The sequence below is a fragment of the Nicotiana sylvestris genome, chromosome 5, assembly GCF_000393655.2.
Source record: "Nicotiana sylvestris chromosome 5, ASM39365v2, whole genome shotgun sequence".
Lineage (NCBI taxonomy): Eukaryota > Viridiplantae > Streptophyta > Magnoliopsida > Solanales > Solanaceae > Nicotiana > Nicotiana sylvestris.
In genome coordinates, this window is record NC_091061.1 from 16790256 (window position 1) to 16801917 (window position 11662).

Genomic DNA, 11662 nt, shown 5'->3' on the forward strand with positions numbered 1-11662 from the left:
GCGCTAGTATGATGATCCACATTTGCTTATCCTCAAGGATAAGCTTCTGCATGATGATGCCAGAGATGTGACTACTGGTGATGATAGGGTATTGAGGATGCAGGACCGAATATGTGTGCCCAATGTAGATGGGCTTCAGGAGTTGATTTTGGAGGAGGCCCATAGCTCGTAGTATTCCATCTATCTGGGTGCCGCGAAGATGTATCAGAATTTGAGACAACATTATTGGTAGAGGAGGATGAAGAAAGATATAGTTGGGTTTGTAGCTCGGTACCTCAATTGTCAGTAGGTGAAATATAAGCATCATAGACCAGGTGACTTGCTTCAGCAGATAGAGATTCCTGAGTGGAAGTGGGAGAAGATCACCATGAATTTCGTAGTTGGACTCCCACGGACTTTGAGGAAATTCGATGCTATTTGGGTGATTGTGGATCGGCTGACCAAGTTCGCACACTTCATTCCTGTGTGTACTACTTATTCTTCAAAGCGGTTGGCTGAGACTAATATCCGAGAGATTTTTTGCATGCATGGTATCCCAGTTTACATTACTTCAAATAAAGTACTCAGTTTACATCGCAGTTTTAGAAGGGCGTGCAGCGAGAGTTGGGTACTCAGGTTGAGTTGAGCATAATTTTTCACCCTCAGATAGACGGACAGTCCAAGCGCACTATTCAGATATTGGATGACATGTTACGTGCTTGTGTCATTGATTTCGAGGGTTCATGGGATCAGTTTCTGCCACTCGTGGAGTTTTCTTATAACAACAGTTATCAATCGAGTATTCAGATAGCTCCATATGAGGCTTTATATGGGAGGCGGTGTAGATCTCCAGTAGGTTAGTTTGAGCCGGGCGAGACTAGGTTTTTGGGTACAGACTTGGTATAGGATGCTTTGGACAAGGTGAAGGTGATTCAGGAGCAACTTCGAATAGCGCAGTCAAGACAAAAGAGTTATGCTGACAGAAAGGTTCGTGATGTGTCTTACATTGTTGGGGAGAAGGTTTTGTTGAAGGTTTCATCCATGAAGGGTGTTATGAGATTTGGTAAATGGGGAAAGTTGAGCCCCTCGGTTTATTGGGTCTTTTGAGGTACTTCGGAGGATTGGGGTGGCTTATGAGCTTGCTTTTCCACCTAGTTTGTCACGCGTGCATCCGGTATTTCATGTTTCTATGCTCCGGAAGTATATCGGCTATCCTTATCATGTTTTAGATTCAGCACGATTCAATTAGATGGTGATTTGACTTATGATGTGTAGCTAGTGGCTATTTTGGAGTGGTAGGTCTGAAAGTTGAGATCAAAGGATATAGCTTCAGTGAAAGTGTAGTGGAGAAGTCGGCCCATGGAGGAGGCTACTTGGGAGACCGAGTGGGAGATGCAAAGCAGATATCCACACCAATTTGAGGCTTCATGTATGTTTCTAGACCCGTTCGAGGACGAACGTTTGTTTAAAAAGGGGAAGATGTAACGACCCGGCCAGTCATTTCGAGAGTTATAGCCCCACTTCCTAGTTTCTACTTCTTTTTGTGTTCTTCAGCTATACTATGATATGTTGGATCAGTTGGTTTGGGTTTGGAGTGGATTCGGAGCGAATTTGAGACACTTAATCTCTTTTAGGAAGGCTTAAGTTTGGAAAGTTGACCGGATGTCGACTTATGTGTAAACGATCTCGGATATGAATTATGATGGTTCCGTTAGCTCTGTTAGGTGATTTTGGACTTAGGAGCGCATCCGGAATGTGATTTGGAGGTCCGTGGTAGAATTAGGCTTGAATTGGCGGAAGTTGGAAATTTGGCGATTTTGGTCAGCAATGGAAAATTTGATATCGGAGCCGGAATGGAATTCCCAAAGTTGAAGTAGGTCCTTAGTGTCATTGGTGACGTGTGTGCAAAATTTCAGGTCATTCGAAGGTGATTTGATAGGTTTCGACGCCGTTTGCGGAAATTAGAAATTTAGAAGTTCTTAAGCTTGAATTCGAGGGTGATTTGGTGATTTGATATTGTTTTGAGGGTTCCGAAGGTTCGACTAGATTCGTAGGATGATATTTGACTTGTTGGTATATTTAGTAGAGCTCCTGAGGGCTTCGAATTGATTTCGAGTTGTTGACAGAATAATTTTAGAATTTGAGGAATGCTGAAGATTTAGCTCAGCTGTCATAACCGCACTAACGGAGTGGGAACCGCAGGTGCGAGCCCGCAGAAGCGGAGAAGAAGCCACAGATGTGGCCAATGGTGAGGTTGGCTGGGAGCCGCAGGTGCGAGTAGTGGAGCGTACCTGCGAAACCGCAGGTGCGGGAGTTGGACCGCAGAAGCGGGTTGTGAGGGCTTAAGTGAGAACCGCACCTGCGATGGATTGTTCACAAGTGTGGCATCGCAGAAGCGACATGAGGACCGTAGATGCGGAAGTGTTGGGCAGAATGTATAAAAGGGGGACTTCGCGAATTTTGGGTCATTCTTCACCATTTTTATCCGAATTTGGAGCTTTTGGGAGCAATTTGAAGAGGGATTCAAGGGGGTTTTCATTGAGGTAAGCAATTTGAGCCCTAATAATCGTGTTTATGGTAATTTCCCGTGGTTTAATCATGAAATTAGTGGTGATTAAGGGTGAAAACGAGAGGTTAGGGCTTGGGATTTTGGAGAGTTTGATTGAGGATTTGAGGGGTCAAATGGAGTCGGATTTTGATAAGTCTTGTATGTATGGACTCGTGAGTGAAGGGGATTTCTAGTTTTGTAATTTTTGTCGGGTTCCGAGATGTGGGCCCGGGGGATGGGTTTGGGTGAGTTTCGGGATTTTGGTCTAAATTGATAGTTTTTCCTGTGGAATTGGTCCTTGGCCTATATTGATTGCATTGTACTGCTTTTGGTTAGATTCGAGACATTTGGAGGCCGATTCCAGAGGCAAAAGCGTAGCGAAGTAGGATTTGGCTTGGTTTGAGGTAAGTAATGCTTTCAAACTTGGTTCAGAGGGTTCGAAACCCCGAACTATGTGCTATATGATTATATTGAGGTGACGCACATGCCAAGTAATAGGTGTATGGGAATGCATCGTGAGAATTGGGGCCTGGTTCATTTCATGGCACCGCTTAGTGACTCTTTCTTGCTGATATCCGTATTTCTATCATGTGATTAAGTAAATGTGTTGTAAATCATGCTAGATATCCTGTTAGAGTTTCACGTCGATACTGTTGAGACCCGAGTGGTCGTTTCTTGCTATTATTTCATTAGATTCATTAATGTTCTATACTCAGTCTTATTAATGCATATCATATGATGTCTCAGTCTCAGTTGTTATTATTTGGCATATCATATCATTATTTCGGGCTAGTTTCATGCCATTGTGAGCCCGTGTGTGTGAAACTAGAGAGTGATGACTGAGTGAGACCGAGAGACTGATTATGAGTGATAGTTATGGGATCAGGCTGCATGCAATGGTTATGTTGATGATTATGATAGCAATTGGGCTGTAGGAGCCCCTCCGGAGTCTGTAACACACCCCAATGAGCGTAGATGATATTTTGAGGGATGGTTTTCCCTGGACATGGATTTGTCAGAAGTATTGCTATTTGGAGATGGATTTTCTCCACACCCAGTACCGAGTGACTTATAGTCAGCGATGAGTGTGTTCCGGGTTGGATTTCCCCTAGGCCGTATAGCCATATGTGGTGCCGAGTGGTTGAGTGTGTGTGTGTGTGCATATATATATATATATATGGATTTCTCCTGAGGGTTAGATTACCCCTGTTCCTCGATACTAGTTGACTTAGTCAGTGTTATATATGTTCCGGGATGGATTTCCCTGGGCCAGATGGCCATATGCAGTTCCGAGTGGTTGAGCACTTGAGAGTGGGAGCACATGGTGCATTTCATACATTCTGTACATTGGCATGTAGAGTTAGTTGAGCTTTATATCTCACATTGTTCATATCTGTATTTTGCTTTATCGCTTGAGCTGTATTCTTGAACTGATAGCATGCCTACTTTTTCTGTGCAGTTTATTTCTATTTCCTGCTGACGTTATGTTTGTCACTACCTATCAGTGCATAGTTTGGACTTGTTATTTACTGAGTTGGTGTACTCATGTTACTCCCTTCACCTTCTATGCAGATCCAGGTATCTCAGGCTATGGTAGCAGCTGTTGACTATTCCAGTCGCGGACATTCATCGGAGATAGTGAGGTAGCTGTCTGGCGATCGCAGTCCTGCCTTTCTCCTTCTTTATCTTCCCTTTAGTGTACTTTTGGCTACTCTCAGACTATGTTAGTCTTGTTATAATTCAAAACAGTTGTAGTATTTGCTCATGACTTAGTGACACTCGAGGTCGGGCTTTTATTTCCGCATTTTGGTTTTTGAATTAATCTCTTTTACGGAATTTCAGTATGAAATCGTCTTCTATGTCTTGAATTTAGGATTTAGCCCAAATTTCGTATGGGTTTGATCCGTTAAAATTTTAATGTCTACCCTAATAAGTAATTTTGCAACTCCATCCTCTAATTTTTGGTCAATGCCAATTCTTCACGCATGCTTCAATTAACTGACGAGAGAAAGTAAGTAGAGAAATTAAACAATTATGAAGGTCGATGGGACGAGTGCAAAGGTTTGAATAGTGTTGAAAAAAAGCAGAGAGTTAGTATTATTTTTACCATATGTGTGCAAACATGAAGTGAATCATTTCATACAGTTACCCTATTTTTAGCACTGATTTGATTCTTTCTTTTAACTTTAGTGTAGACAGAATGGGACCAAAGTCTACTATCTAATAAAAGTCACTGATAACTCTATGCACAGTTTGTGGTACTTCCTGCAGCTCTCACATGTGCCCCCAACCACCTATTTTGAACAATTTAATGCCCTTTCTCAAATTTTGTTTGTTGTTTTGTTATGTTGGCTAGGAAAACTACTGTAGTATATCTATTTGGAATTTATTTTGTGAATTTGTTGGGAACTTTTCTTGTGAGTGGCATATAGCAATTGACCTAAGGAAATGAGACAACTTACTAATTTCCCTCTACCCCTCACCAAATCTCCAAGATGTTAAGGCATGTATATGAGGAGACACGTTTATAAACATTAAATAGAATGCCCCGAGTTTCATTTTCTATAATTATTTGTTTTTCGTTCTGCATTTTAATTTATGTAATATAGTTTGACTGGTATAGGCGAGTAATTAAGATTTTGATTTAATGAGTTCTGAATTCAAAAAATTATTTGTACATTTTAAGTAGTTTGTTTTTTGACACAAATTTAGGATTTGAATCAAAAGTACGGGCGTCTACCAGACCCGTTTGCAGCATTATAGCTTCGCCTATGTGTTTAAGGAAAACCTTTTGGGTCGTTTGGTTGGTAGGATATGATAGACAAAGATATCTCATATCTCACCTTCTATATGAGATTTATTCCCACAATTTTAGTACAAAATTATTTCCGGGACTAATTAATACCTATAATCAAGTGCCGGATAAAATAATCCAGTATTTTATACCACAAACAAACGATCCTTTAGGAACTTGTGATCTTAAGATATTAAAGCATGCCAATATGAGTAAAATGAAATGTTTAACAAATAACAATGGGAAACCCCCTAAAGGAAAACCTGATCATGCACGGCATAAGAGACTGAGTGAAGACATAGGAAAAAGCCAGACGAAAAATGAAGTGAATAATGGTCAGAAATGGCACTTGGGCAAAGCAGTTCATTACTGATATAAAGGAAGAAGAAATCAAATAAATTTGGAGAATCTAAAGGTGCTAACGTGCGACAGAGAAGTAGTGACATAACAAAAGAAAAAATTGTCGTTTTCCATCTGTCTGCATGCATTTATATGTATCTGTTTCTGCTCTGCAGCTATAAGTACAAAAATTTATGCTGCAGTTGGTGCTCTCTCTTGTATAATTTGTTTCCTTTTAGCTGACAAGAATGCAGATTAGTGAGTGTGAGAGTAAAGGTGGGGCAGAATTAGAGTGTTAAAGTTCCATTAGTGTTAGGTCTAATATTCTTCTTTTTATATGGTATCGGAGTCAAGATTCATCCATTTTTGTTGTTGTCTTTCTCATTATTAGCCTCTGAATCAGTCCCTTTATGGACTTAAACCCTACTTATTTTGGGGTCATAGAAAGATACGAACCGCCTACTCTTTAAAGACACAGACAAAGTCAAGGAAAACCTTGAAAGGCAACCGAACGACCGCCCCCTAATTACTAGATTTTCTATTTTCTATTTTTTATTTTAATTTTACAGAAATTTTACATATGTTATTCACATTTCAATCGATCTTAGACGCTTCTCATTAGCTAACTTTTAAGATTGTGTTAAATTCATATTCCTTTATTGTTTTTTAGAATTATAGGGAGATAAGGGTATTTGTCAAGGAGCAATGACTTGTCACAGTCCTTCATCCGGGTTGGCTTTGTCTTAAGGGATCACATGAATGATGAATCCCGTCAGTACTGCAAAACCTTAACTTATGCGAGCTTATTCTGCGATTTTCTATCTCTTTAATTATTCCATTAATTACTTGATGGATTGACAATTGAACTCATTACTCTCCGCTCACTCTAAATATAAAACATGTATGCCAAACTTTTTTATGTTTGTGTATATATGGATGTTAGGCTAAAACAGTCCGTAAATATTTTTAATGGTGTGATATTGTCCGTTTTGAGTTAAATTCACACGATTTTTCCCAAAACAGCTCACATCATTAAAAGATCTATATACCTTATATGTAGGCTCACTTTATTTGCACACCCAACAATCTCCCCATCGAACTAAGTTTCATGCTGCTCATTACCACAATCCATGGATCTCTCCCTCGAACTACATTTCACGTGGCCTACTACCACGATCCACTAGTTAATTTTCAAGATTCATTATGTGTCACCCATATTTTTCAAGTATTATGGCAACAGAAGCCCGCAACTAGTTACTTCTTGTTTGTGTGCATTTCTATGTTGCCCATTACACCGATTCATGGGTCTCTCCCTCAACTAAGTTCCACATGACTCGCTACCACGATCCATGGGTCAATTTCCATGATTGAATATGTGTCACCCATATCGTTCGAGTATTATGGCAGCCGAAGCTAGCAACTAGTTTCTTCTTGTCTGTGTACGTCTCTGAGCTTGTAAGAGGAAGTAAATCGAGCTTTACACCATCACTCTATCAATGCCATATATACTCGCCCTGCTGAATCTGAGTTCCAATATCAGTTGTTGGGCTAAACCGGTCCACAGATATTCTTAAAATGGTAAATATTGTACAATTTGGGTCAAACCAGTACAGCTTTTTCCAAAAGACCTCACGTCATTAAGAGATTTCTACGCATTATATGCAAGGGTCTCAATCTCTTCCGCTCCTAATGTTGGACTTTGTTCGCACACGTTACAATATACATATATATAGAGACGGATCCAAATTAAAATTCAGTTGATTCAACATTTAAGATTTGTAGTATTGAACTCATTATACTTTTCTTAGCACGATAAATAATTCAGCTCACTAACTATAGATCGTAGATTCACCTCTATTTTTCTATATTTCTGTAAGATGTAATCTGTTACATTTGTGGAGAGGTAAGTAAAGAAATTCAAATAAATCAAGTGGATGATTAAAAGTAGACAAACTACGAAGACTTCGAATCTTTAAAAAAAAAATGAAAAAAAAAAGGGAATAAAGAGATAGAGAGGTAGATTAAAGTTCTCACGGTCCCCCTCTCTCTGCTTACTTTACCGTGCGATGAAAGCAATGGCAATCCATCAAAGAGAAAATTTTGATTCTTTCTCGTTTAGAATGTACTATTTATTAATAAGTCAGTAATTGTTTTTTGAGCAAATAAATAAATAAGTCAGTAGTTCAATTCTCTTTGTGTGAGACCAGGGAATAAAATGTAAAAAAGAATATAGGATTGGAACATAAAGGAATGGAGATGAAAAGAATTTGAAATTTTTTGAAGTCAAACTGAAATATTCAGAGGTTACTTAACTTGAATTCTTAGGTGGTGAATTTAGCTAAAGAAGTCAAACTAGAAGTTCATAGTTAAACTGAAAGTTAAGTTTAACTTTATGTTCAACAAACAACTTAAAATTTAAGAGAACTGAAGATATATAGTGAAAATGCATATTGCATGTAATTGCGAATTGTGACTAACATATGTGGTATACCATATTTAATTTTTGATAAAATAGGCACGGTGAAATTCATACTCGAAGATTAATAAAGGCACCGTTTGGCGTCAGTAATATTTCAGTATGCGTAAATACTGAAGTTGAGGAACTTTGATATTTCGTGGCGTTTGAACATAAGAATTGTGAAATTTCGAAAAAAGTAAAATTTTTTTTCAAGTTGAAAAAGGTATTTGAAGATTAAAGTTGTGTTTGGACATGAATAGCATTTGGAGCTTTTTTTGAATTTTTGTGAGTGCTTTGAAGTGAAATTTTTTTGAAAAATAACTTTTTCGGAATTTTTCAAATTCCGAAATTCAACTTCAAGTGAAGAATTAAAATTTTAATAGCCAAACGATTCTGAAAAAAATGAAAAAAAATTCAAAAAAAAAAAGGAATATTTTTTATGGCCAAACGAGCTCTTAAAATAGAGTATTTCTAGCAAAATAACGATTTTATTTTGAATTAATCAAATAAAATTTATGTTCAAATACAACTATATATATATATTTTAAACTCTTTTTATCACAATTTATGTAATGGGAGTACTCCTTTAGTCTTCCAAAAAGGACAATGACTTTTTTTTATATTTAAAAATACTTTAACTTTAAATATTTTATTTTATACTTAATGAGACGATTTATTGTCATATAAATTTAACTAACTTGTTTAGTTCATAAATTCCAAAATATTCCTTTCAATTTTAATTTCAGATAATTTACTTTTTCACCTTGTGTCAAATACTGTTTAAAGCCTAGTAAAGAAGTAGAACACTCATACTCATAATCCCACTATTTTATCCGAGGCACAAGGAGTATATATTACAGGCACAGATTATTGGATTAGCTACTGAATTTAGCTAAAGGAGTAGCTAAATCCGATGGAGTTCGAAACTCAAGAAGATCAGAAAGAAATTAGAGCATCACCAAATTACAACTCAGTACTCGAAATCTCCAACTCAACAAATGAGCCCAAAATGCCGAGTAATTCCGACGAATTAATACTCGACGCGCCGCTGCAAATGAGGAAACCCAAGTACAAAGAGTGTCTCAAGAACCACGCCGTCGGTATCGGCGGCCACGCCGTAGACGGCTGTGGCGAGTTCATGCCTGCCGGAGAAGATGGTTCTCTTGACGCTCTCAAATGCGCCGCCTGCAACTGCCACCGTAATTTCCACCGGAAAGAGACTCAAATCCACCACCCACCCTACTATAGAACCCCACCGTGTGGGTACTTTCAACATGTCATGCCACCGCAGAGACCTTTAGCCCTGCCGTCAACTTCTGGAGGTGGTGGTGGTAATGTGTTTTGTTTGTTATAATTAATTAAAGTAGTTCTAGGGTTTCAAAATTAGTGGGTCAAAACTTAGAGTTTAATTTGTTATATATAAATGGAGTAGAAAATATGTAGTACAATCAACTTATAAGGTAATTACACGTCAATCTCTATGTTAAACATAATTAATAATCTGATAAAAATAAAAATTAATGTGTTACAATAAGTAAATTTGACATTGTTATCGTGGAAAAAGAATTACACTTATATTATGAGATACTCTTTCCGTCTCAAATTATCTATCGTGTTTTTATTTTACATGCTCTTTAAGAAAAAAGTAATCAGGATGCATTTTTGACTATCTTATTCTTAATAACAATAAGAATACAAAGTAATCAGGATGCATTTTTACATGCTCTTTAAGAAAAATGCATTATGCATTTTTGAAATCATAATATTACCCCAAAATTGAGTTCAAGAATATTTAAAATAGGAAAAAATAATTAAATTTGTCTTGAACTTTTAACATGACAAATAATTTGAGATAATTATTTTTAAAACAGAGGGATTATAACTTAAATCTTAAAACTATTTTAAAGCTTTCTAGAGTAATAAATTTAGGACGACTTTTAAAGCTACTATAATCATTCCCAATTTCCCATAATTACTACAAGTCGTTCTAAAATTAATTACTGCTCAACGTTCGTAATCTGTTTCAAACTAGTACTTCTTTGATATCTATTTTTTCCGCTCTCAAAACCAACAGGTGGTGGATATAGGGAGGATCAAGAAGAAATGTGTAACCCTAACAACAGTGGGACAAAGAAGAGATTTAGGACAAGATTCAACCAAGAACAGAAGGAGAAAATGCTGGAACTGGCTGAGAACTTAGGGTGGCGAATTCAGAGACAAGATGAAGGAGTTGTGCAGCAGTTGTGTAATGAGATTGGTATCAAAAGGCATGTTTTCAAAGTTTGGATGCATAATAACAAACTTACACTTGGTAAGAAAACCCTAATACAAAGTATAAGCCCTTCATTATTCCCAGCACAAGAAAGAAGCTGAAAAAGAAGAAGATAACACACCCAAAAAAAACATTTTTAAGGTACTTTCATTATATATATAGTTACTAGTATGTTCAATTAAAGAGTTTCAATTTTTTTTTAATATCTAGAAAAACAAGTATCTATCGGAAACAGACTCTCTACCTACACAAGGTAGGGTAAGGTCTTGCGTATATACTATCATCTCCCGACTTCGGGAATATACATGGTATGTTGTTATGTCATTGTTGCTAGCAGAACAAGTAAAAAGAGTATGTCAGAAGAGGAAGACGAAATTTATTTGAGATGCTGGTTGAGAGTGTTTTCTCCTTTTCTAAGAAGTACTTAGTAATTTTTTGGCCAAAGCTTTGGTCTTTTCTTCTAGTTTCACTTGTTTTCTTGGAAATATATGTCAATTTATGTTTAGGTGGGAATGTTGAATGCCTCATTATATATCTAATTTGTCCAGACTATGGGTTTATGAATGGATTAAAGGGTATTCATTACATTTATCCCGAGTTTTATCATTTAAAGAGATGACTTTGTTGCAATTAGCTGCTTATAACATTCTTGATCTAACTTCTGTTTGGAAACTTAGCTTGTTCTGCGGATTAAGGAGTATTAGTATATGATAGGTAAATTTATGTGAAGCGTAATGAGTGAAGAGAAGGGAGTATTGGAGCAACAGTAAGTAGTTTTTGTGTGACTTATAAATTACGGATTTGAGCCATAGAATTAGCCAATAGTGCATGCATCAGGTGGACTGCCTACATCATACCCTTGAAGTGCGGTCCTTCCCGGCCCAAAACATGCGTACCCGCAAGATGTTTCGTGCACCAGAGTCAATGTTGCCCTTGAGTGAAAAGTGTTAGGACTATAGGATGGTGCATTTTTCTGCGTTCATTGTTAATCTGTTATTTGTGTGAGATCATTCACATGAATTTCAAGTAACCAGTTTTTTGTTCTGAATCCTCCAAATTTTGAGCCTTTTTTTTCGAAATTTTGAGCTAACTTGACAAAATGAGTGCACTTTTGTTCCTTTTTTTGCAACCCGCCGTTCAATATGGTGCTTTCCGTTAGGTCTTCAATGCCATGATCAAACTATTGCGTGAGTGGATTTTTTTTTTTTTTTTTTGGGGGGGGGGGGGGGGGGGGGCTAATCTTCACGTCCTTCATCCTCTCCAAGAAGATGG

At 37.4% G+C, this 11662-nt stretch overlaps 1 protein-coding gene across 2 annotated transcripts; it reads left to right on the top strand.

The window, feature by feature from the left end:
* The first annotated feature begins 8872 nt into the window (after positions 1 to 8872).
* LOC104247762 (zinc-finger homeodomain protein 2-like) lies at positions 8873 to 10976 on the top strand. Of its 2 annotated transcripts, none has more exons than XM_009803855.2 (2): positions 8873 to 9449; positions 10193 to 10976. In XM_009803855.2, exons 1-2 carry the CDS (start codon positions 9032 to 9034, stop codon positions 10489 to 10491), a joined length of 717 nt encoding a protein of 238 aa, XP_009802157.1. In that variant the 5' UTR covers positions 8873 to 9031; the 3' UTR covers positions 10492 to 10976. The 2 variants fall into 2 exon arrangements, with proteins under 2 accessions (XP_009802157.1, XP_009802158.1); XM_009803856.2 differs by having other exon boundaries at positions 8882 to 9440.
* The last annotated feature ends 686 nt before the right edge of the window (positions 10977 to 11662 follow it).